This window comes from Myxocyprinus asiaticus, chromosome 49 (genome assembly GCF_019703515.2).
Source record: "Myxocyprinus asiaticus isolate MX2 ecotype Aquarium Trade chromosome 49, UBuf_Myxa_2, whole genome shotgun sequence".
Taxonomy (NCBI): domain Eukaryota; kingdom Metazoa; phylum Chordata; class Actinopteri; order Cypriniformes; family Catostomidae; genus Myxocyprinus; species Myxocyprinus asiaticus.
The window spans coordinates 15,876,117-15,902,349 of record NC_059392.1 but is presented as its reverse complement, the minus strand read 5'-3'; the positions used below and the strand labels follow the sequence as shown (position 1 = coordinate 15,902,349).

Here is a 26,233-nt window from a genome sequence, read left to right as displayed (position 1 = left end):
GTTAAAAGGCTTATCCTTGGAAATGATGGGGTTAACCTGTGGGATGGGCTCAGACTGGTGTGTAAAATGCAGCTGTATGAGAAGTGAGTCCAGTCTGGCCTGTAGGTGTTGAATGTACCTGTACATGGCATGTGCAATAATTGCGATGAGCCAACCACTAAGGAGGAGCCAGAGGGCAACCAAACTGATAGGGTGTTCTCTGTAAGATGACGATCTGCTTATGTGACTAGGAAATATAGTGGTCAAGCCAGTCGGTTTGAGACTGAACTTCACTAATTTCGTCCCTTCAGCCTGAAGCTGCTTTCGAAGGGTTTCATCAACGGTGAGGCTGTGACCTCTAAATGCATCCATGATCTCAATTTCTGCGTCATGTTTGTCGACATTGAGATGGAGGACAATATCGTCAATGTGCATGGTGGCTCCTTGGGGAACCATTAAAAACACCGTTTGGTTTGGTAGCCTTAGTTTAATGGCTGTATCATGGCAGTCGTATGACATTGGGACTTCGGTGGCTGGTTTGTTAACGAGCCAACGATTGCCTGCTTGCTCTACCTTTGTCTCTGTTCCTTCATCTTTGATGGACATGCTACCATGACACTTGTTCAGGGAGGTAGTTAGCCACCTCTCTAACAAAGGGGTTGCGTTTGGAAAAACCCAATGAATGTTCTTTGTCTTGGTACACATGTTTAGGTTAGAGATAAGGTAGAGAGAGGGGTCCTCATCATGGTCGGTGAGTGTTGGTGGTGTTTTGAGGTGAATGTGTGCATTACCTCTCTGAAAACCAACATTAAATACGGACTTTAGTCTATATATATTCTGCCTATGATGGAAGATTGAGGATAAATCCTATTTTGAGGTTCTGAGGATTTACATGGATTGGAATTTCAATGCCAAAACTATATGCCATGTGTATCTGTGAAGGTTGCACAACGGAGATAGTAGCAGATCTAAGGATTTGTTCAACAAGGTCTAGGGAGATCAGGTAAGCTGGAATCCTTCCATCACTCAGACTGTTGACTGAGGAGCTAATTTCCCTGAGGAGGTCCTGCATTAGATCTCTAACGATACACGCATAAGTTGTTTTCTCTGACAAAGACCCTAAAGCGTGCAAAGTGTTATTGATAAGAACAGAGTGCAAATTTACAGTGACTATAGTACCCTGAAGGGTTTTATTCAGGCCCTATAATTGTTCTTATTGGAGTCGTCGTCTCTGCTGGATTTTTGGACGATGGCGACATGTGTATCTGAAGCTGGCGAACTGTTTTCTGGACCAAGTGGTCTCGGTATGTCAACCTGAGCCCACATGTGTCCACGACGGCCGTCAATGAGCAGAGCCAATCGGTTCAGTAGGTCCTGGCCAACTTACAGTGGTTCCGTATTAATGGGACATATGTAAACAGGGTCTATTAGCATCATCCCTTGAAAGGTGTCAATCCAGGCCCGTTTTGTGATAGACGACCTATCTTGCCTGTAGCTTGTGATGCTTACGTTGCAGGTCTCGGTCTATAACGGTTTGCCAAGGGAGAGCTTTGCTCTAGCCACCTCTGCGAAGGTGTTGGAACCCATTAGACTATTTCGGAACCGGTGTCGAGTAGTGCGTGGGAGCGGAATGACCCATGTGTCAGGCATTGCCCTTATGGTACAGATCGCCCAAGAAGGTCAGAAAGGAGGGTGTGGCATGTTAGGAGTGACTGTTTTGGGGAGCAACTTGGACACTGTTCCCCTTTTCCCGACCTACAAAGTAAACTTTGGCGTTAACGGGAGGGGGTACATCGTCTAGTCATACTAACGGGGTTTCAGTGCCGTGTTCCTTTGAGGAGGTCAACGGACCTGGTGAACAACGGAGCACGTCAAGCTTAGTTACTAACTCAGTCAAGCGTCTCCTAATATCCTCCATTTCCTCTCTCAAATCTTGTTCTCTGAGGGGATTTGAAACCTTGCCTACCCACTCACCTTCTTGTTTGGGTTTTCGTTCGGACCGCGCATTTCCTTTCGGCCGGCGAACGTTTTGTTGTTTAGGCCTGCCGTGACCTTGGGGGTGTGTCTGATCACCACCCCCCTGGTTCTGTTGCCTACCCTGCTGGTGGGGTGATCGGCGCCTCTGGGGTCCTGTTCTAGCATTCACCTTAACGCGAGGCATTTTGTTGCCTTCAAGCGCTAGGTCTGCATATTCTGAGGCTTGGATCCCCCGGGCTCTGGCATCACCTTCGTGCCCTCGGGCAGGGCGCACACGTGTCTCCCATGCCAGTTGCACATATCTTCTGATTTCCTGCATGGTGGGGTTGCCCGTTCTGCAGTGCATCGTGACGTCATATCGCACGCACTCGTGGAGGTTGTGAAGGAAAAGAGACTTGAAAGCTCGTTCCTCCTCCAGACCTGGTGCGTTACTTCCTTGGAAGTACGTGGTTCTCAGGCGTCTATAATACTCACGCGGAGGCTCATGCCTCTTCTGGGTGATGACGAAAGCAGCTATGGTCGCGGAGGCTTCGTCGATATACAGTGAATATTCCTCGTGTAGGGCTTTACACAGAGCTGAGTAGCAGTTTCGTGTACCAGTCGGTAGCGTTTCCATGAACGCATGGACACTCCTTACCGTGGTCTTCCATATAAGCTTGAGTTTTTCACGTGACGAAGCGTAAGGCAAGTCAACCAGGCAGTGCTCAATTTCCCTAAGATAATTGTCTATGTTTGAATCTTGATTACTTGGGTCAAAGCGTTCTATGTCCCCTGTGAGGGACCCGAGTTGTCGGATGCGCAAGCGTTGGTGTCGGTATGACCACGGGTCGTCCGAGTCATCCGAAACATCATAGTCACTCGGATCGCTATAGCAATGAGGACGACTTCCTCCCCTTCGTGGTGGGGAAGGAGTCCAGTCGACGTGTGGGGGTGGACTCCGGGTTGCGTACAGCTCCCTGGCTAATGGGACCTTTGAGCCGCTTACACCACTCTGGGCTTGAAAATAATTGTCCCCCCTTCGTGGTGTGGAATCAATCGGTTTGAAACGCAAGGTGACATGAATGAAAACTGACTGGGGGGCAACTATAAGGAGAAGCACCTGCATCCAACCAGCGGGCCGTAAGGAGGACGAAGTCAGAGACTGTACCACTAGGGGCAGCTCGGCTCCTAGCGTGTGTTCCTGGGTTTCTCAGGGGCACATTTCTACGCGTAGTGCTAAAAAGGCAGCCCTCTTCTATGTCAGATGTTGTGCTGTGTGTTTCAGCTGCACTTACCTGATCTGACTCTACTTTTAGCTGGGCAGCTTGAAGCTGCCTGCGCAGGGCTTCGTTTTCCTCCTGCATCCAGGCATTATCTTTCTGTGCCTGGACTTTCTCAGCTTGGGTGCACCTAACGTCTTGGTGCAGGCTGAGATTTTCCCTCTGCACTGCTTTGTAGCTGCTCTGCAGCTGGGCGAGCTGGGCCTGGTGCGCGGCGGTTTGCAGTTGGGTTCTGCGGTGATGAAGAAGGAACATTTGGCCCACTAGGTCCAGGATTTTGCACATTGGCTTCCCGACCGGGTTGATGACATAATCAACTTGTTCCTGCAATGCTTCATCACAATGACTAATATTGTAGCCATTAAGGTTATCTCTCTCCTCTATGGAGAGATGGAGGAACTACATCCTGCAGTGCTGGGTCGACTAACCTCTGTGGAGCTTCAGCTCCAGTCATGCAGGGCGATTGGTGACTCATTTTACTGGGGCCGTAAAAATTCTTGTGACAGAGTGGCTCTGACAGCTTGTTGTTTTACAGTTGATATAATGCTAACACGAAAGCACAGTTGAGAGGCTTCGACCTGTGGCTTACGGTCTACTGTTATGTAATGTGCAAATTTCACTGCGTTCTCTCTTTGGTGGACATCAATGTAGTGACTTGGCACCTCTCTGTAACATTTAGATGAAAGCGTTAGGAGTTAAATAACAACAACAGCAGGTTTTAAGCAGACTATAGTAAATTTACCAACATCTAATTCACTCTTAAGAGCACTTTCACACCACACTGGCTTATGTTTGGCAAGTTGTGAGAAGTAAATTGTCAAACAGAACCAAACTTTAAGGAGAAGTAATGATTCAAGTTATTACTTTGGATTCTTATGCATACACACTGTGACAGAACTGGCATGTAGGATGCCTCACACGGGGCACCAATTATTATGTAGGGCTTTACTGGTTGTTTAGATCAGTGTTACTATCAGTTATTATACTATATACTTTAGTTATTAATTAATATTTAAATTAATTAATTGAATCTAACTCACTAAAACCCTCATATGGGGCTCCAGTAAATGTAGTGTGCTACATTTAGGAGCAAGTTTGGTTATTAGCAATAATTAATAATTATCAAAGATAATTATTAATTATTAAAATCAATAGAACATTGATTTTAATCAATGTTAGCTTTTTTAAATCCTTTAAATCAACAATTATCAAAGATAATCGTTAATTGTTAACATCGATGAAACATTAATTAAAATTAACACTAGCTTATTGATCATTCAAATTCAATCATCAAAGATAATTATCAATTATCAAAAATCAATAGAATATTAATAAGGATTAACATTGATGGGGCACCACCCTGAAATCAGGGACTAATAACCAAATAGTAAAACAGTCTCAATATTAGATTGTTTTCTTAGGAAAATTGACATCCGAAGAATATCGATTTTTGGGAAAAAAAACAATGAATGAAGGTTTGAATCCGAGCACTGACATCCCGTCAACATGACACAGGCGTATGCAAAACAAACCAAAACACTTCTCTTTGTAATATAAACAAAGTTTATTTATGCAGTAATATCAATTAATAATTAATACAATGCAGTCAATAAACTTCCGACTTACAACTACAAACTAAACAGTGATATGATTATATATGGAAATAAAAATAATTCTATAACACATAAGGTGTGTGTGTGTGTGTGTGTGTGTGGGTGTGGGTGTGTGGTTAGTACAAGAGAGAAAGAGATGATGGCCCTAAAGCCGATTTCGCGATCGTGGGAGAGAAAACAGCTGTCAGTTTATCACTCAGGTGGACGGCTCGTAAAAGTCCCGCGTTATTTGACTCTTTAATGGATGAACTTGCTGTCTCACCCGCGATGGCGAAATTGCACAACAATCCAATTTGGTTGGACCACAATACAGCAAAACAAATTTGTGATAATTAATACCCTAAGTATTAATAATGAGCGGACATGGCGGTCCATAAACTGTACAAGCAAAAAACCTTGAAACACAAGAATAACACACTATAATATTCTAGGTAGAATGTGTTTTCCTCCGTCCTTTAACTCTGACCCGGTTCCTTGAGGCTCGGGTGATGACGGGAGGCCGTTTCCTCGCTCTGTCAGCGGGCGGTATGGCTGTTGATTCTCAGCGGGCTGGCGGAGAACTCAGAAATGTCGACTTGATTGAAGATGGAAGAGAAATCTTTAATCTCTTCACTTCTGTAGGCAAACGGATGAAGATGCGAATTGCTCGGCGGTCTCCTTTGGATCCGTTAGAGTGTTTGGTTGAAAACAGAGTAATCTCAACTCGTCCAGCGAGATGGAGATTGTATGGCTACAGTTTCAAGTCGGACGTTACTTCCTTGTGCCACGAGGTTGCACTGGAGAGCAGCGAAGAGCTGCGTCCACACGCTGCAAACAAAGTCGCTGGAAGCGAATTCTAGAAGCATTTCAGAGGTATTTCAACTCCTGATGATGTCACGTTTGAGGGACGTTCTGTTGTGTGCCTCATCCAATAGGAGTTGAGAGTTTGATCCTTTAGTGAGCAAAGCTTCATGGAATTTGCAGTCTGTTTTGGACTCCCTTTGTTTGATTTTGGCGCGATTTTTATCAGCAAGATTTACGATTTGGAATGTGGGGGCTTGAGTTAGGTTTTTATGACTGTTAGGCCTGCCTTTGTCTTCTATCTGAATACATGAGGCCTAACAACAGTGCCAACTAAAGTTTAAATACTTGGTGCTAGCACATTTATAATTGTCAAAGGATATAATTACAGTGCAACATGTAAACGTATACAGGATAAAACTTACCAGTGTTTGTTGCACTGTCGTTCATCATATATTCAGTGTAGTGACAAACGCATATGTTGTTCATTACAATGAGCCATGTTTTCATTAAAAAGGAAAGAGATTGTCTAAATAGATTTCTATTAATACTCTATAGGTACATCTGTGGCACTCTGAAAGCAATATTCAAGTTAAACAATGAGAACATGCTACGGGCAATTATTATTGAAAGCTGGATGCGACGAGACACGAAGCACGCATTAAAACTAATACACATGTTCGACTGAAATCACTAGGATCAAATCAAAAGAAAACTAAACAACATAAATCCAGTGAATAGTTTCTCATGAATAGTTCTAATATTAAGCTTGGAAATTTAGGTGACAACATTTATTTAAATTAGAATTTACTCAGTACATATCTAACAGTCTGTAACATATGAAGCTATACAATTAACATGGATACTCACACTTGTCTGTTGAGACATTACTGTCGGGTCCAGTATAGTTGGCACTGCATCAGCTTTTAATTTAAATCTCTCTGAAAAGCTTGCGTTGAACTGTGTCTTGTTTGAAAAAGAATCCACAGTAAAATGAAGCGAACAAACAAACACTGTCTTACTGACGCGATCCGGCACTTCATTAAATTAAACATCAGCCACTCTTCCCTAATGTTAGGATCATTAGGAATCAAATGCAAAGAGTCTATTTTTCCATTACCTGGCACTACACAACGTTTTGAAAACTTTGCAGGCATCTCGAACCTCTTGTTGCTCCAATAATCCCTGTTTATCCCTGCCGTGCCGACTCTCGTCTCATCACTGCTCTAATCGCGAACCTATGGGCGGGCCAAAGAGGCGATGATGAAGAAGTAGGCGTTGACCTGTTTATGCAGAGGCAGATTTGTGCTGATGTATTCATCTCTATTACATAATACAGATGAAGAAGTAGAAAATGAGTTGTTTAGGAATATTGGTTTTTATTCATTTTTTGGACTAACGAATAAGTTTTGAGTTCTGAAACTTACAGTAAGTTTTTATAGTACTATGACCTCTTACATGTCAAAAGATCAAGGAAAATTTGATTTCTCAATTCATGATCCCATTTAAAGCGGTTTTCATTTTCATTCACACCGATAGCATTTTTGTGTCCGTCCATCCTGTTTTTCAATTGTTTTCTATGAAAACAAGCTTTAGATGGACCTCTTTAGCCTTTGCGCAGTGTCTTATGCTGGAGCCCCGCTGGAAAAAAAAAAAGTGTTCTGTATTTAAAGCTGGAATGTCCTTATGTGGCTGGTAGAAAGTTGGCAAGACATGGGAAGATTGATTTTCTGTAAAGCCACTTTGGAGCAACATGTATTGGGAAAAGCACAAATACTACTACTAATAATAAACTACAAATAAAAATGATTTGACTTGAATTAACTTTTATGTTACAGTGTTTTTTTTCTACTTTGGCAACAAATTCTCAATGTTCTCTCTTTGCACTGTCAAACAAACAAGTAATAGCCAGTTCTGAAGCATTTTACCAATCATAAATTAGCATTTTACCAATCAAAATATTTGATAGGAAGTTTGCATTGAATGCACTTGGCTTCATAGCAAAGCTATAGGATGCTCCCTTGCTCCATATTTAGTGAATGACTTAACCTCCAGTGTACTGTCTGTCTGCACTGAACAGTACAAAAAACGCTGTATTTTCATCCTAACACCATATAAAGCCGTTGAAAGCAACTTTTTCTCTCTCAATGTGATAATACACTGTATATATGATTTTTAATAAAAACCTTGTGCTGTTGTACACATTAGTGTACATTGTGTTTAGCAGCATGGAATTTTGCAATAAATTGCTCAAGTTTTAAAAATGGCATATCGGATGAAACTAGAGACTCTTGATTAAAACAGGTTTCAATGTAAAAACTTAATTAGGTTTCTTTTCAGATGTAGTTTTGTTGCCGTTTCTCCCAAAGACAAACTCTGCTGTGATCGGCACCATGTTGTTTTGTCACATGACTCAATTCTTCGAAAGTTTAACCCTTTACTGACAGCCCAGAGTCTCCTGAACTGAGATCAGTCGGTTTAAATTAAATTAAATAATGCGTTGCATATAGCGAAGCCAAAATACAATGTTCACGCCTGTGTATGCAGGGTTGCACAAGGGTAATATGGCATTTCACGCCTGACATTAAGAAATTATATGAATGGGGGGCCTGGGTTGCTCAGTGAGTAAAGACGCTGACTACCACCCCTGGAGTCGTGAGTTTGAATCCAGGGCATGTTGAGTGACTCCAGCCAGGTCTCCTAAGCAACCAAATTGGCCCGGTTGCTAGGGAAGGTAAAGTCACATGGGGTAACCTCCTCGTGGTCGCTATAATGTGGTTCTCGCTCTCGGTGGGGCGTGTGGTGAGTTGTGCGTGGATCCCGCGGAGAATAGCGTGAAGCCTCCACACGCGCTACGTATCTGCGGTAACGCGCTCAACAAGCCACGTGATAAGATGCGCAGATTGACTGTCTCAGACGCGGAGGCAACTGAGATTCATCCTCTGCCACCCAGATTGAGGTGAGTAACCATGCCACCACGAGGACTTAGAGCACATTGGGAATTGGGCATTCCAAATTGGGAGAAAAAAACAAAAAAACAAAAAAACAAAACAATGTAAAATTTCTCAGTGCCATCTGGTGTTGAAGTCATTATAGTGGTGATTTATATTTAATGAAGGCAGGTTGTAAAGGTTTTGATTTTAGAAAATACTGTATCTAAAATTATTTAGTTGACTTTTTATTTTAGTTATTTTTAGTTTAATAGTTTTGGAGTTATAAAAAGATATTTTGGTTTAGCTTAATTTTTTCAGATATGTTTTTCCAGTTTTTCTGGTTAAGTTTTAATTTTTATTTAAATATTTTAATTTAGTTTTTGTTTGCATTAATAACACTGATAAAGTTAAGAGATGCTTCATTGCTCTCATATTGACTGTATGTTTCCTTTAATATGAACACACACATTGGCTTGTAGAAAAAATATGTGTAAACTGGTTTGTCTCAATAATGTAAAATTTTTCTTTTGCAGGCTTTCAAACAGGACACAGGTCACTGGACCGTGACCTGTGAGAAACGACCTGTGACCTGTGAGAAACAGAACATTTGTGCTTTGAGTGAGACTCAAGTAACACTGAAGTGCTCTTATTCAAACATTAACATCAAACATGTGTTCTGGTTCAGCCAGAAACAGAGAAAAAACGTCATGGTTACTTGCGTAACCTCCGTTCCCTGATGGTCACCCTTGACAGCCGAGACACCTCTGGTCTTTGATAAAAGGCCAATGAAAATTGGCGAGTGGTATTTGCATGCCATTCCCCCAGACATACGGGTATAAAAGGAGCTGGTATGCAACCACTTATTCAGGTTTTATGCTGAGGAGCTGAGACAAGGTCCGGCCATTTCAGCGGGTAGTTCAGCGTTGTGGCAGGAGGGACACAACCTCTCATTCCCTCCATCAGGGAACGGAGGTTATGCAAGTAACCATGATGTTCCCTATCTTTCACTCACTCGATGTTGTGTCGATGTAGTGACACTAGGGGTCCCTATACAAAATGCCGCAACTGGCTGAACTGTGTTATGTGAACTGGCGGTGTGTGACGGGCAGACAACTGTGTGCCTCGTAGCCAGCACACCAGGCCGACAAGAAACCTCCCCCAACATAGTTATGTGTCGAACGGCCCTTTGGGGACAAGTCGACTACCCAAAAGATAGAGACAGGCTAGCCCAGTCGTGGCCTCCTTTCCCCTTCTTTTTTTTTCACTCCCTTAAAAAAAGGGAGATTATCTGACTAGGCTGACAAGGTCTAGTCGGGGGGTGTCCCTCCCAAGGGGAGGACACCGCGGAGACCACACCTCGCCCAGAGAGAGGGGGGGATATTTAAGTGGAAAATATGTCACGTGGTCTTGCCGATCATGTGGAGAAGTCTCATGGTAGATCCTACTCAACGGGGGAGGAGTTACTACAAACATGGAGACTGTGGCAGAGGGGGCTCTGCCCAAGGAAGACGCGGTTTGCCAACAGGGAAATGAATTAGCGGAAGATATACATCGCATGGGGGCCGGCTATCCCGGGCTTATCCGCTTGTATTGCGTGCCACTACCCAGGATGAAACCGGTTCCACCCGGAGGTTGTAGAACCTCGCAAGGTGTTGGGTGTTGCCCAGCCCGCTGCTCTGCAAATGTCTGTTAGAGAGGCACCTCTGGCCAGGGCCCAGGAGGCCGCTACACCCCTGGTAGAATGGGCTCGTAGCCCTACCGGGGGCAGCACGTTCTGGGCATGATATGCCATAGCTATGGCGTCAATGAGTCAGTGGGCGATCCTCTGCTTGGAGACAGTGCTTCCTTTCCGCTGTGCACCAAAGCAGACAAAGAGCTGCTCAGAGATCCTAAAGCTCTGCGCGCGATCCAAATAGATGCGTAAAGCTTGCACTGGACACAGCAACGACAGGGCTGGGTCTGCCTCCTCCTGGGGCAGCACTCGCAGGTTCACCACCTGGTCCCTAAAAGGGATCGTGGGAACCTTGGGCACATAGCCCGGTCGGGGTCTCAAGATCACGTGAGAATAGCCCAGACCGAACTCCAGGCACGTTTTCCTGACAGAGAATGCTTGCAGGTCTCCTACCCTCTTGATGGAAGTGAGTGCAGTCAGGAGAGCAGTCTTCAAGGAGAGTGCCTTAAGCTCAGCTGACTGCAAAGGCTCAAAGGGGGCTCTCTGTAGACCCTGAAGAACTACAGAGAGGTCCCATGAGGGAACGAGGCCCGGTCTGGAGGGGTTCAGCCTCCTGGCGCTTCTCAGGAACCTGATGATCAGGTCATACTTCCCTAAGGACTTACCGTCCACTGTGTCATGGTGTGCTGCTATAGCAGCAACGTACACCTTCAAGGTGGAAGGTGACAGCCACCCTTCCAGCCTCTCCTGCAGGAAGGAAAGCACCGATCCGACTGCTCATCTCTGGGGGTCTTCCCGTCGGGAAGAACACCACTTAGCGAACAGACACCACTTAAAGGCATACAGGTGCCTCGTAGAGGGGGCCTTAGACTGAGTGATCATGTCTACCACTGTGGGTGGTAGACCGCTTAGGTCTTCTGCATCCTGTCCAGGGGCCAGACATGGAGATTCCAGAGGTCTGGTCACAGGTGCCAGATGGTGCCCCATCCCTGAGAAAGAAGGTCCTGTCACGGGGGGCTGTCGCGAGGAGCGTGAGGTCCGAGAACCATGTCTGGGTGGGCCAGTAGGGTGCTACCAGGAAAACCTGCTCCTCATCCTCCCTGACCTTGCACAGAGTCTGTGCAAGTAGGCTCACTGGGGGAAACGCATATTTGCGCAGCTGTGTGCCAGAGCGTCTATGCCGAGAGGTGCCTCAGTCAGGGCGTACCAGAGCGGGCAGTGGGAGGATTCTTGGGAGGCGAAGAGGTCTATCTGTGCCTGTCCGAATCGACTCCAGATCAGCTGGACCAACTGAGGGTGGAGTCTCCACTCTCCCATGAGGGTAACCTGCCGTGACAGCGTGTCCGCTGCAGTGTTGAGGTCGCCTGGGATGTGAGTGGCTCGCAGTGACATAAGGTGCTGCTGACTCCAGAGGAGGAGACGGCGGGCGAGTTGTGACATACAACGAGAGCGCAGACCGCCTTGGCGGTTGACATATGCTACCGTTGCTGTGTTGTCTGTCCGAACTAACACGTGCTTGCCCTGGATCAATGGCCGGAACCTCCGCAGGGCGAGCAGAATTGCCAGCAACTCGAGGCAGTTGATGTGCCAACGCAATGTGCCCATTGCAAACGGTGCCCCAGCCCATCTTTGAGGCATCTGTTGCGACCACGACGTGCCTGGAGACCTGCTCTAGGGGAACGCCTGCCCGTAGAAATGTGAGGTCGGTCCAAGGGCTGAAGATGTGGTGACAGACCGGTTTGATGACCACATGATGTGTCCCGCGGTGCCATGCCCATCTCGAGACTCGAGTCCGAAGCCAGTGCTGAAGCAGTCTCATATGCATCAACCCAAGTGGGGTGGCCACCACTGAGGATGCCATATGCCCCAGGAGCCTCTGAAAGAGTTTCAGTGGAACCGCTGTTTTCTGTTTGAACGCCTTCAAACAGGACAGCACCGACTGTGCATGCTCGTTTGTGAGGTGCACTGTCAACGAGACTGAGTCCAACTCCAAACCGAGAAAAGAGATGCTCTGAACTGGGAGCAGCTTGCTCTTTTCCCAGTTGACCCGAAGCCCAAATTGGCTGAGGTGCGAGAGCACCAAGTCCCTGTGTGAGCTAGGATTAGCCAATTGTCGAGATAGTTGAGAATGCGAATGCCCACCTCCCTTAACGGGGCAAGAGCTGCCTCTGCGACCTTTGTGAAGACGCGAGGTGACAAGGACAGACCGAAAGGGAGGATCTTGTACTGATTCGCCCAACCCTCGAATGCAAACTGCAGGAAGGGTCTGTGTCGAGACGTGAAAGTACGTGTCCTTCAGGTCTACCGCAATGAACCAATCTTGATGCCAGACACTTGCCAGAATGCGTTTTTGCATCAGCATCTTGAACGGGAGTCTATGTAAAGCCCGGTTCAGTACTCGCAGGTCCAAGATTGGCCGCAACCCACCGCTTTTTTTCGGTACAATGAATTAGGGGCTGTAAAACCCCTTCTTCATCTCGGCCGGAGGGACAGGTTCTATCGCACCCTTCCGTAGGAGGGTGGTGATCTCTGCACACAAGGTAGCAGCGTTTTCGTCTTTCACCAAGGTGAAGTGGATACCGCTGAACCTGGGCGGACACCTGGCGAACTAAATCGCGTAGCCGAGTTGGACGGTCCGGATCAGCCATCACGACGGATTGGAAAGCGCAAGCCACGCATCCAAGCTCCGCGCAAGGGGGACCAAAGGGACAATCTCGTTGGACGTACTGGCGGGTGGGGCCTCGCGGCGGGGCAGAGCTCGAGGTGCCACACCATGTTGTGGCCATGCTGAGTTCAGGAACATTGAAGTACTTACCTGGCTCCTTGTGACCACCCCAGGAACAGCCTGGGACGGGGGAGGAAGAGGCCTGTCCTTGTGACCAGTGGAGACTGTCACATCGGGGGCAGATTTGTGCCACAACTGGGCGCTCAGGGGCGGGGAGACCGCCACTGGAGCGCCAAACCTGCCAAATAGAGTGGTGGATGGTGGTTGTGATGATGGCCGTGCACACTGGATACATGACCCAGGGAACAAGGAAACCACCCTTGCTGAACTCTTGGGTATGCAGCACAATTAAATGCAAAGGTAACAAAAGATTCTCCTCCCGGCCCTCGACCAGGGGATGGAGTGGTCTGCTTACCAGCTTCAGAGCAGCGGGTTTCATTATCCCTGGGTCGCCCGTCTCAGGGGCGTGTCGAAGCCTTTCGTGGGTACTTGGCGGCCATGAGACGGGTGGCGTCTGCTTCCTGCAGTGGGGTCCACGCCGGGGCCGGACTGCAGGGGTGGGCTGCGGTGGAGATGGTGCATTCACTGCAGGGGGACGCCCTTGGCGACTAGCAGACAGGGTGCAGTATCTTGAGCCACGCCGGGGCAGGATGTTCCAGATAACCTCCGTTTCACCACTGAGAACTGCTGGGCAAAGTCCTCGGTGTTGCCGGACTGGCCAACTTGGGAAATGGGGGCAGCAAGGAACCGTGCCTTGTCGGCCTCTCCCATCTCGAACAGGTTGAGCCAAAGGTGGCGCTCATGGACCACCAAGGTGGACATCGCCCGCCCGAGAGACCGTGCTGTGACCTTCGTCGCCCGGAGAACGAGATCGGTCACTGAGCGCAGCTCCTGCATCAATCCCGGGGCGGAACTACCCTCGTGCAGTTCCTTTAGTGCCTTGGCAGACTTGCAGGAGAGCCATGGAGTGCAGGGCAGAGGTGGCTTGTCCAGCAGCACCATAGGCCTTGGCCGTCAGAGATGACGTAAACCTACAGTTCTTGGACGGGAGCTTTGGGCACCCGCGCCAGGTGGCGGCGCTCTGCGGGCGTAGGTGCACCGTGAGCACCTTTATCCACCGGGGGGATTGCCGAATAGCCCTTGGCCGCCCCAACATCGAGGGTAGCGAGGGCGGGGAAGCTGAAAGATCAGGACCGGGCAGTAAAAAGTGCCTCCCACGACCTTGTCAGCTCTTCATGCACTTCCAGGAAGAAAGGAATGGGGGCGGGGCGTGGCTTTGAGCAGCACCACGAGCCCAGGAACCAATCATCGAGCCGCGAGGGTTCAGGGGAGAGAGGAGGGTTCCACTCTAGCCCGACACTCGAGGCTGCCCGGGAAAGCATGTCGTCATCTCCGCGTCAGGCTGTGACTGGGCGACCGCACCCAAAGGGAGGAGCCCAGCTGAGGCTTCCACATCCGACTAGACAAGCCCACTCTCTGATGCTGCGCTCGAGAGTTCATTACTTTCACGGGCTCCGAATAAGAGGTCGAAATCGCCGTGAGACGAGCCGGCGGACTCATCCAGAAGCCCGATCGGGGCAGACGAGTATGCTGGGGAATGGGAGGTCCGCGGGGGGATACCCGGCAGAGGCAGTCCCATTGGGGTCCCCAAATCGCCCCCAGTACTAGCTGCGCTGGCCTCATATCCGTGGGTAGAAGAACCGAGGCGGGGAGGTGGCTCTAGGGTGGCTTGCTTTCTTACGAAGGTAAGCCGCGACCGCATCGTTGCCATGGACATGTTCTCGCAATGAGTACATGACCCATCCACGAATGCTGTCTCCGCGTGAGCAGTGCCCAGACACGAAAGACAGTGATCATGACCGTCAGAAGGCGAGAGATAACGAGCGCAACCAGGAATAACACACAAAGGAAAGGCATCTTTAAAAAGACGCGTCTTTAAAAAGACATTCCGTGTGTGCCGCTCTTTTAGAGAAATATACTATTTTAGAGAAATATACTCTTTTATTTCTGCCGAAGCACCCAGGGGCATTCTCTGCAGTGCACCAGTGCAGAGGAGGGAGAAGCCGCTGAAATGCGCCGTCAGATCCAGCAGAGGTGAAGAACAGTTGTGGGAATTCAGCTCAGTGAGCATGACCGTTCGGCTCCGAAGAGAAAATCTGAACGAGTGGTTGCTTACCAGCTCCTTTTATACATGTATGTCCGGGGGAGTGGCATGCAAATACCACTCGGCAATTTTCATTGGTCTTTTATCAAAGACCAGAGGTGTCTCGGGCTCCCAAGAGTGACCCCTAGTGTCACTACATCGACACAACGTCGAGTGAGTGACAGATAGGGAACTGGAGATACAAAGATGAACCTGAAGATTTGACTGTAGACTCTGATTACTCAGGACGAGTGAAACATCAGATCACAAACACACATTCAACACTCACAATAACGGACTTGAGACTGAGAGACTCTGGAGAATATCACCTCATGTTCATTAAGAAGAATGGAGTTAAACATCTCAGCTCATCAGCAGTCAATCTGACAGTCACAGGTAAATATGGCTAGATTCTGGTTAGGGATTCTAGCTATCTTAATTTGTCCTGTAATAATATATTCTTAATATTTAACATATTTAGTCCTGCAGGTGAAAATTAATCCTCAATCAACAGAGCAGAGAAATCAGAGAGTACTTGAACTGACCTGTGATACTTCCTGCACTACCTCAGAATTACTAATGGAAACAAAATGGCAATATATGAAAGATGTTCATTCCAGAAGCATCAATGTGTCATCCAGTGTAGATCCTGTCAGCTATTCCTGTTTTCTTTCTCCTGACCTTAAAAATACCTCCTCTCCCATGTGTGAGTGTGACATTTTCTTTTATAAAGCACTAATGGAATATCAATGTTGGTTCATACATGTCTGTATCTGCACATCTTTTAAAATGTGAATTTTACAGCAGCAGTCTGTGACTCTTTCAGGCATTTCTAAGAGTAATTGCTGGAATGTGAATTACACCTCTACAAGAGTCTGTGTTTTGGTAGGCTCAACAGTAGACATTTCCTCTTCATACTCACATCCCACTGGTTATACAGTAATTCAAACATTCTGGCATTACATTCAGCATGGAGATTTCCTGGACCTGCATAAAGATTCAGGGTTTGTTGGTCGTGTGGAGTATGTGGGAAACACACTGAGAATCAAAGACGTCAAGATGAGCAACTCTGGAGAATCAAATCAAAATCAAAATCAAATCACTTTTATTGTCACACAACCATATACACAAGTGCAATAGTGGGTGAAAGTCTTGGGTGCAGTTCCGAGCAACATAGCAGTCATGACAGTGATGAGACATATACCAATTTACAATAAACAGATTTACACATCACAATTTACATATCTAATATACACATAATTACACCATCACAATATACAAATAATAATATACAATGTACAGTATACAATACACACAATATAGAATATTGTACAGTATACAATACACACAATATAAAATACACATACAATATAGAATACACATACACACAATATACAATAAATAAAGTATATATAGTATATATAAAATATACATTAGTTTGTATTGTTCTGTATTGACATTCAGGCTGTCAGTTGATAGTCAGTTGCCATCGTGTTGTTAAGAGAGATTATAATTTAAGACAGTCTAGTGTGAGATAATAAGATTAATAAAGTGCAGTGTTGATGTATATTGATTGAGAGATCAAGATATCACAAGTCTGATTGCTTGGGGGAAGAAGCTGTCATGAAGTCGGCTGGTGCGGGTCCTGATGCTGCGATACCGCCTGCCTTAGGCTTAGGTGGCTGGAGTCTCTGATGATCCTCCAAGCTTTTTTCACACACACCGCCTGGTATATATGTCCTGGAGGGAGGGAAGCTCACCTCTGATGATGTGTCTGGCTGTTTGCACCACCCTTTGCAGGTCTTTGCGGTTGTGGGAGGTGCTATTGCCATACCGGGCAGTGATGCAGCCAGTCAGGATGCTCTCTACAGTGCTGGTGTAGAACCGTGTGAGGATGTGGCGGTTCATTCCAAACTTCCTCAGCCGTCTCAGGAAGAAGAGGCACTGATGAGCCTTCTTCACAATGGCCTCAGTGTGGAGTGTGAGTGTGAGTTCCTCAGTGATGTGGACACAGAGGAACCTGAAGCTGCTGACTCTCTCCACTGGTGCTCCATTGATGGTGATGGGACTGTGTTCTCTGTCTTTTCTCCTGAAGTCCACCACAAGCTCCTTTGTCTTGCTGATGTTGAGGGAGAGGTTGTGCTCCTGACACCAGCGTGTCAGAGTGTGCACCTCCTCTCTGTAGGCCGTTTCATCATTGTCAGTGATCAGACCTACCACCGTTGTATCATCAGCAAACTTAATGATGGCATTGGAGCTATGTGTTGCCACACAGTCATGTGTGTACAGGAAATACAGGAGTGGGCTGAGAACACAGCCCTGCAGGGCTCCAGTGTTGAGGGTCAGTGATGAGGAGATTTTGCTACCCATTCTAACCACCTGGCATCTGCTTGACAAGAAGTCCAGGATCCAGCTGCACAGCGAGCTGTTTAAGCCCAGAGCCCGGAGTTTCACATCAAGCTTGGAGTGCACTATGGTGCTGAATGCCAAGTTGCAGTCTACAAACAGCATTCTCACATAAGTGTGCCTTTTTTCCAGCTGGTATATCAATTCAGGATCATCACTGATAGGAACTCTTACTCTGGTTCACCTGGAGTTATTCTCATGGTCACAGGTACACTTTAAAAAAATAAAGTCAATCTTGTCTCAATTTAAAAAAGAAAGTGTTCATGCTGCCTTAAAATTTTAAGTTGTGCCAACTTAAGAGGGAAAGTAGCTTAAACAGATGAAGAACAGATGTTAAGATGAGCGACTCAGATTCTGGATCATCACTAAAAGAATAGGTTACTTTAGTTCACCTGGAGTTATTCTTGCTGTCTTACTATCACTGTTTGTGATTTAAAGTTTCTCTTTCAATACAGTTGTGCTTTTACTATTTCAATAGTTTCAAAGCCTGTTATCATTATGAATGAATGAATTTTACACTTATATAGCATTTTTCTGACACTACACTTAAAGCACTTTACAGGTCAGTGGACTCTTCTCAACCACCACCAGTGTGCAGCATCCACCTGGATGATGCGATGGCAGCCATCGTGCGCCAGTACGCTCATCACACACCAGCTATTGGTGGAGTTGTGCCCCTACTCTTTACGAGAAATGCTTTGGATTTTTTAAACTACAGAGAGACAGAACCTCAGTTTAATGTCTCAACTGAAAGACGGTGCCTTTTAACAGTATTGTGTCCACAATACTATACTGGGATGTTAGGAGCACACCCTGCTGACCTAACTAACACCACTTCCAGCAGCAACCTAAAGGCCCTGATAAACTTCATACGAAATCGAAGAACTATGGGGTGTGACGTCATTTAGAATCTGGTCAAAAAGAAGGTGTTTTTGCATTCGTTTCGGTGGTTCGTAACAGCTCATCTGGGTAAACTTTTAGGAAAACTTCTCGCCGGCTGCTAAACACCTTACTGACATTGGTCCACGTCATGGGTTGGTGTGACCTAAAGTTCATCCTACTTTGTTTATGTTAAGTCAGTCAAGATCAGTCAACATGAACATACCAGCGTGCAGTTACTAGTGAGCTGGTGCAAATTGACCTACATCTGAACAATCATTCGCATAGAGACATTTTCCAAGACCATGTAATGCAATTTTTTATTTTTTAATTACTCTACAAAAGGAATCAAATCTACTAAAATACTCACAATGTGCTATCTGCAGTGAATGCCATTCACACATCTGCCCAAAGTAAGATATGCCTCTCTTATCACCATTCTTTTGTATGTATTCCACATATTAACACTATTTTATACATCCATCTTTGTAGTATCAATGTCATCATAAATTACAATAATAGCGCTATTATATGGCTGCTACGTGTTAACTCAATAGTTCCATGAATTCAGAATGCAAACAAGACATTTCTACTGCATATATATTATTTTAAATCATCATGGAGAGGTTTTTTTATACTGACTTCATGTGAATTCTACCCATAGAATTGATAAGCATTTTTATGTCACATTCATTGAGGTTTTACACATAGTTTTATAAACTAGGTTCGGGAGGAGCAAGGTCATTTAATCCGACCAATAACATCACCAGAGTAAGCGTATATAAGCAGCCACTTACCTCTACATGGCGTCAGGTCTTACAGCATCTCTCCACCTACCCTTTCTCCACCTATCTATTTATTAATGGGGGATGGGGGTTGGGGGTTGGGGGCTGGGGGGTATTCAAGCTCAGGTCAAGCCTTGAGCCTTGAGGCCTTCGCCCAAGACAGCAAGCCACACATGTTAACACTATCCTCTAAGCAGGATTATACTGAAATCAGATACTGCTTCAGATTCAGATACTGAAATCTAGTCTAATTCTAAATGCCTCCATCAGTGGTGTGGCCGGTGTCTGAATGTTTGCAAACAGTATGTTGATTCTCAGATGTTTAGAACTTCTTTTTAACCCTGAACGAAGAACGAAGGAGAACTTATTTGGAAAACTGTATATTGGGGCCTTTAGTTTTCCCAAGGATGATCAATTTATGTATAATTTATTTATAAATTTACAAAAAATTGATTTTCCAACGTTTTCTTGGCTCATTGCCAGAGATCAACGCACTGATCTTTTTCATCAGATACACAGAAGACAAGCAGCCCGGCCATTGTATGAGAAAGTGACATTAAGCTGTTCAACCAAATGCACTCTGAATAACAATAATATTTACATCTGGTACAAGAATGGACAACAGGTAACAGATGGATTCACTATAAGTTGTATCTGGACTCAATCAGCAGAGAGGAGCTGCAAGAGCATTCCTGTGATGCAGGAGGTAACACAACTCTCATGATACATGTGGTTTAGTGTAAAATATGTGCTCTCATTCAGATGACCTCTTGAATTTGACAGTTCAAATAAGTAATACAGTATGTCTTGTATTTGTAACAAAGCCATATGTCTTGTACATAGATTTGGACAGCAGTGCGTTTGGACATTATACAGTCACTCTGTTGTTGTTTTTACCCCAGTTTCTATTAATAGCAGCTCTGTGGATGTGGTAAGTAAAATTGTATAGCATCATTCACTAAACTGCATTAAACTGGATATTCTGAATTTCTTTCAGATTTTACGAGTGTAAATTGTAGTATTTGAATACTTGATTCCACAGGTTTTACCTCAGCATGAAAAAGGCATCAGAAAACTGAATTGACAATGACAGAAATTATGAGGTGAGAAATTAAAAAGTAAAATGAAAGAAAAAATGAATAAAAATTTCAATGTCTAGTTGTGTTATCATGTGTTATCCCTTTTATCTGTCTTTGTGCCTGTTAATTTTAGAATGTGGCGTTTCACATGACTGCATGTAAATCTGCTGTGTCTCCATCAGAACTGGTGCAGTAATGTCATTGTGTGCGAATTCTAAAGTCTCACATCAGTCACAACTGTCATTTTGAGATCATCACCTAGCAACAATCAACAATGATACAGTGATGTCATATACAGTAAAATGGCTGCTGAATGCTCATATACATTATTTATAACTTAATGTGTAGACTGTATGCATATTCAAAATTTGTTTTGTACATAACTTCAGCCTTAGGTGTGATATCTATTCTTGGATTAATAAATTGTATTCTTAAAAAAATCAAGATTAAAGATTGAAAATCCAACATTCACCACGTGTTCAGTCTGCTATATCTAACCAACAGCTGTGGCATCATAATATTTGCATGCTGAATTGCTGTTGCTCTTTCTTACATCTATTTGCACACTGAATTGTGTTTTATGTTGTCTTTACACTGCAGTCTCACAATTATCAGAGGTATTAACAAAAAACTTGTATGTCAGCCCACAGATACTCTCAAACTGCACGTGTGTATTCGGATAAATACAATATTTGTATAGTCAATATGTGAAGACAGTGCTTAATAGCATACTGTATTCAAACATTAAAGTAAATTGAGCATGTAGTTTTCTGGTTTTGTTTACTTCATCGCAATTCGTCAGTGCTTACATTCTATACTTTTTTTAAGCAATCACTGTTGTTGCTCAACAACAAGAGCTTGAAGTGGGTGTTGTCATCTCCAGACTTAAAATGGGAGGAAATAATTTCATCAGATCACTTGGTTTAGCATCAAGAAACAGATTTAAAAAAAAGAACTCTTCAACATAGGTAGGTACAACAGGATCTTCTGTTTTAAAATAAATTACATTTTCGGAAACTTTTCTACATACCTCCTAGTGTGTTCACAATGATTATTTTATAATAACACAGCATTAAAAATGAATGAATATGCAAAATGACAAATGTGTCAGAGAAATGTTATATGCATTTGTGTGTATATTTATCTTCTCTGGACAAAGAAAGTTATACAATATTCTTTGTCAGTAGTCAATACAGTATGCTTTTGTGTGTCTTATCTTGTATATCAGATTATATAAAGAAGTGAAAACATGAACTTCAATTTCAGACAATTATTGCCGATTCTACTACTACACATTCCAGGTATGATTATTGTATGCCCTTAACAATAACACACAAGGGTAAAATACATTTCAAAATGTAGGCGATAAGACTGCTTTCCTGGCGGTTTCTTGACATTCTCTGTAGTTTCTGGCACCTGGAATGACATTTGTTTGGACATGTGGCAGAGATATACATTTATATGGGGGAAATCACTAAGAATGAATTGCAGCCAATAAAAGCGCCAGTTATTTGCACACACTGTCTGCACTGGTTTAGCGCCCAATTCACTAAAAGAATAATGCAGATCAGCCAACAGCGCAAACATGCCCACAAAATGTGTGCAGAATGCAATTTGCATGCAATAGCGATCTTGCTGACCGTTTCTGAGCGCTATATAGCGAAGGATGCAGCAGACAACCGTTATATGACACATTCTGCTGGGACTGAACAGTATCACCTGCACTACTGTGATCCAGATGTAACGGTGATTTATTTTTCTCTAAGGGACTTTTATTTTGGTGGGTGGCGCTGTCTACATTGTGCGTGAGAGAGAAGTAGAAGTCAGTCTCGCCTTGGACGTTGGAGAAGACGGTCGAGCTGCGCGAGAAGAGTGACACACCATGATTGCTGTGTAAGAAGTAGACATGTTCTCCGCTGAAAATGTAAAGGACGGCAGAGGCACACAGTCAGTTTAAGTTTTGTGAGTTAAGTGTACAACGACGTGATCGTGTGAAACTGTAGATGTAGTTGAAGCAGAAGTTCGGTTGATTGCGCCATTGAACGGAGAACGGAGTTAGAGACTGGCCGAGAGCACGAAAAAGAGTTGCTAAAGCCGTGAGTTTAATTCAAATCATTGTTGTTTCTGGTGTAATACTGAATTTAAGTTTTTGTAGAATCATACTGCGTTTTTGGAGTCATCTATGAATCGTGTCACAGATCGTGATACGATCTGAGTGATTTTTTTTTCCCTTTTTCTGATTATTTTTGGCATTCAGAAGAGCCAGACAATTGCAGACGATCAAAATTTGCTTTCAAGAAGTGTTTTTCTTGTTTTTATGGATCGACCCTATTCAAGTGGGCCGCCTGCGTGCTGTGACTGAGCCGCGCTGAAGCTTCTCTGGTGTTTTTTGTGCTTATTACCCTGCCAACCAGACGACATCTCCTCATTGTCTTGTCTCAGATGTTTTGTTTCACTGTTACAAGTCATCACAAGTTACAAGTCATCATAAATCATAAGTCATCACAAGTCATCGCAAAGTCGACGCATCAAAGTCATCATTGCTACAATCTGGTACAAATGTTCTTTACACACACCTATATAAACATTTTACTGAGTTAAATTGAACTGAACTGAGTTATTATCTGAATTGTGAACCTGAACTGTGATTTTGAACTATTTGATGTGAATCTGAGTCAAATGGAAACTGAATCATAAAGTTGATTCAAAAGAGTCATTTGAACGAAGTTAAGAGTCATCAGAGTAATTTGAAGTGGATCATTTGAATTGTACTACAAAAGTCTTTGATTGATTCAGAGTTTAATAACATCCAGTGTTACTAGTGAGTTAATTTACGTGTCCAGATATTGAAATTCATTTTAAAGAATTTATATCTGAGGGGTGTTATATAATGTTTGAAATTGTTAAGCCTTGAAGACTCAAAGTTTGTAAGACAAATTCAGAGAAACTGTTATTTGTTTTATTTTATTTCATTATTTGATTTAATTGTAACAAACCTTTTCAGAAGAATTCACAGTTTCCTAAAAAAGAGAAAATAAATTATTAATTGTTAAGTAATACAGTTGATAATTATTTGTGGAACTTACCTTGGAGTAGGGGCGTCTCACTTACACTATTTGGTTTGGGGGGGTGGGAACGTGAGCTTAAGTTATTACTTCACTTTTATTCTTCAGGAAGCCACAGTGTTGACACTTAACTGCCTGAAGCCCACACTTCTTATTCCTGCAGTATATTATACAATAGGTAAGCTAAAACATATACACATTTACTGTGTATACTGAGACTCAAAGCACCGGGGGTGGGGACTAAGATCTTGTCACTTCTAGGTCTTCCAGGGTAACGTTGTAGGTCCCCCCTACTAAGCGGGACCTAAGAGCCCGTTACATTTTGGCATCACGAACAGGATACAAACTAGGCAGTCTTATCTTTTTGTGTGTTACGAGTCCCAGGCCTTACAAGCTGAAAGATCGCAGAGCTTGAGGAACTGAGGAGAGAGATGGCGGAGATACAGAGACGGTTTGCAGAACAGGCGGGAGCACTCGAGCAAGCCAGAACTGAACAGAGTGAAGGCCCGTCACTGGCCAGAACTGTAATCGAATGTCAAGCTACTGCGCATTCGACCCCATCTGCCATTTATATTCCCAGAGACAGAAAACTACCAGAATTCAGTGGTCGTTCAGACAAGGCAGGAGAGTTAAGCATCGAAGAATGGGTTGCATCAATGAAATCAGCCTTCCAAATGATGAAAGTACCTGCAGAAGATCATGTAGAGTTGGCAAAACAGCATCTTAAGGATGAAGCCAAAGCAACTGTGAGGTTCATGTTGGGTGGTGGTGAAAAGTCTGCTGACGATATCTTTGAAGTCTTACTAGACACATATGGAGACAAAGTGCCAGTCGGAACCAGACTGAAAGATTTCTATGAACGTAAGCAAATGCAAGGAGAGACAATACGCTCATACGCGTATGACTTACAAGAGAGACTCAGCCGAGTTCAGCGCAGAGAGCCAAACCGAGTGCCAGATGCCGAAAGTGTGTTAAAAGAACAACTTGCTCTGGGCCTTCGAGATGATTTTCTAAGGCGTGTAATGAAAAGGCGAATTAAAGAGGACGCAAATTTGACTTTTGTTCAGGTAATGCAAGCTGCAATCACCTGGTCCGAAGAAGAGGAGACACAAGTGCAAAATTATCCAAAACCCAGTACCCGCGTTAGAGTAGTTAATGCTGATGCAGAGCAAACTTCCTCTACGCTAACCCTAGAAAAACTGCATGCAGCTATACAAAAGATTGCAGCCCATCAAGAAGAACTTTACCAGACAGTACATGGTAATAGTAGGGTATGGTTGCAACAGAACCATCCAAAAAGACAACCCCTGAGGGACAGCGATGGCCGATACATCTGTTATTCATGTGGCGATGTAGTAGACATTGTACACGAGGTGCTGAAGCAGCTAAGGTGTCTGATCAGTCTAGACATTCTGAAAGGATGGCTGAAACTAACATAGGAAATGTTCCAACCTGTACAACACAAGCCAGCTCTGGGCCATATATTATAAGGAGCCATGTAGCTGAATGGACTGATGAAGTAATGGAAACGTTGAAAAATGGTGCATTTGGAGACTCTCTGAATAGGGGTGGGGACTAAGATCCTGTCACTTCTAGGTCTTCCAGGGTAACGTTGTAGTATTCCCCTACTAAGCGGGACCTAAGAGCCCATTACACAAACACCTGAATTATCTCTTTAACATGCCGAAAGTGCGCTTGACTACACAACGCATCAGGATATATGACAGGTTATAACACTTTTCTCCGTTATTTCATCATTATTTCATGAAAGAATGCTGATATGATCGAAAGAATATGTACACAAACATCTCTTTTAAACAAAATTTGCTTTACTGCATGGTTTCATGTGCCAGTAATTGCACGATGTAAATTGCGCAGGCAATTTTTGTAAATGAAGCACAATCTACAATGAGCCTACTAGTCAATTGCGGCAGCAGCAACACTATTCTCCCGTCGATGTTCGCCAGAGGACGCCGTCTAAGGCCGTCTTAATTGTGAGGACCCTTGGAGGGCAGCCATATTTTGGAGGATGCATCAAGTGCAGCTTTCGTGGCTTTCAATCACCCACAATCCCTTAAACATGTCCCAATTTATTAATAAAAATTTTGGAAAACAGTCCTTCTGAGTGCTATACACGACTGTGCACTGTCCTTTTTTTTTTCTCCATATCTACCAATAAAAATACATTGTTCAATATTTGTTCATGACACCTAATTGTGAATATTCAGAAAATAAAATGCTGTAAAAGTATTGTTCATTTTTAGATGACAAATGCAATCTTGCCATAAAGTTTTACCAAAAATATATTTTGAACATATACTTAAGACTAAATGTTTGTTAAATAAATACAGAAGTTAAGAGACAGGGTTACTAGTTATAATTTTGAATTTCTAATTTAGTTTTAATAAATGTAAATTTTTTTTATATGTACATGATTTTGTTGTTTTTTTAGGATCTTAAATGTAAGTATATTTGATTTTTGTTTTAGTATTTTAGGACTGGCAGAGTAAATGTGTTTTCTGCTAACGTTTAAAAATGGTTAATGTTACATTTCTCAGGGCAATCTGGTGTTGATGTCATTATAGTGGCGATTTTATATTTAATGAAGGCAGGTTGTAAAGGTTTCGATTTTTATAAAATACTGTAAAATTATTTGGTTGGCTTTTATTTGAGTTATTTTTAGTTAAATAGTTTTTTTATAAAAAGATATTTTGGTTTAGTTCAGTTTTTCCCAGTTAAGTTTTTATTTTTTTTTATTTTTATAACAAAAATATTTTAATTTAGTTTTCATTAGCATTAATAACGCTGGTAAAGTTAAGAGATGCTTCACTGCTCTCATAGTGACTGTATGTTTCCTTTAATATGAACACACACATTGGCTTGTAGAAAAATATTTGTAAAATGGTTTGTCACAATAATGTTACATTTTTCTTTTGCA

At 43.8% G+C, this 26,233-nt stretch overlaps 3 protein-coding genes across 9 annotated transcripts in view; all 3 read left to right on the top strand.

Annotated features, from left to right (window-relative positions):
• The window catches only part of LOC127438264 (uncharacterized), a 67,306-nt gene that overhangs the window by 35,341 nt on the left and 5,732 nt on the right, over nt 1-26,233 (top strand). For 2 of the 4 annotated variants that reach the window (XR_007896702.1, XR_007896700.1), the window contains exon 15: nt 9,075-9,206. The exons of 1 other annotated variant lie outside the window; for it this stretch is intronic. Coding sequence is in view for 1 of the 3 variants with exons in the window: in XM_051693725.1 (XP_051549685.1) it covers nt 9,075-9,115 (41 nt within the window). In the remaining 2 variants the exon portion in view is untranslated. Of the gene's footprint in view, nt 1-9,074; nt 9,256-26,233 lie in introns of those variants that run through there. One more of the 4 variants, XM_051693725.1, reaches the window with a different exon arrangement.
• The window catches only part of LOC127438086 (uncharacterized), a 54,227-nt gene continuing 37,242 nt past the window's right edge, over nt 9,249-26,233 (top strand). Inside the window, exons 1-7 of the mRNA XM_051693364.1 lie at nt 9,249-9,260; nt 15,267-15,477; nt 15,563-15,787; nt 15,908-16,218; nt 18,469-18,521; nt 19,455-19,857; nt 23,697-24,555. Coding sequence (XP_051549324.1) covers nt 9,249-9,260; nt 15,267-15,477; nt 15,563-15,787; nt 15,908-16,218; nt 18,469-18,521; nt 19,455-19,857; nt 23,697-24,555 — 2,074 coding nt within the window. The remainder of the gene's footprint in view (nt 9,261-15,266; nt 15,478-15,562; nt 15,788-15,907; nt 16,219-18,468; nt 18,522-19,454; nt 19,858-23,696; nt 24,556-26,233) is intronic.
• Nucleotides 21,158-26,226, top strand: LOC127438277 (uncharacterized). 4 transcript variants are annotated; one of them, XM_051693762.1, is made up of 4 exons: nt 21,158-21,198; nt 21,459-21,531; nt 21,997-22,326; nt 22,568-26,226. In XM_051693762.1, exon 4 carries the CDS (start codon nt 23,727-23,729, stop codon nt 24,732-24,734), a length of 1,008 nt encoding a protein of 335 aa, XP_051549722.1. In that variant the 5' UTR covers nt 21,158-21,198; nt 21,459-21,531; nt 21,997-22,326; nt 22,568-23,726; the 3' UTR covers nt 24,735-26,226. The 4 variants fall into 4 exon arrangements, with proteins under 4 accessions (XP_051549722.1, XP_051549721.1, XP_051549719.1 ...); XM_051693761.1 differs by having other exon boundaries at nt 22,488-26,226; XM_051693759.1 differs by having other exon boundaries at nt 21,997-26,226.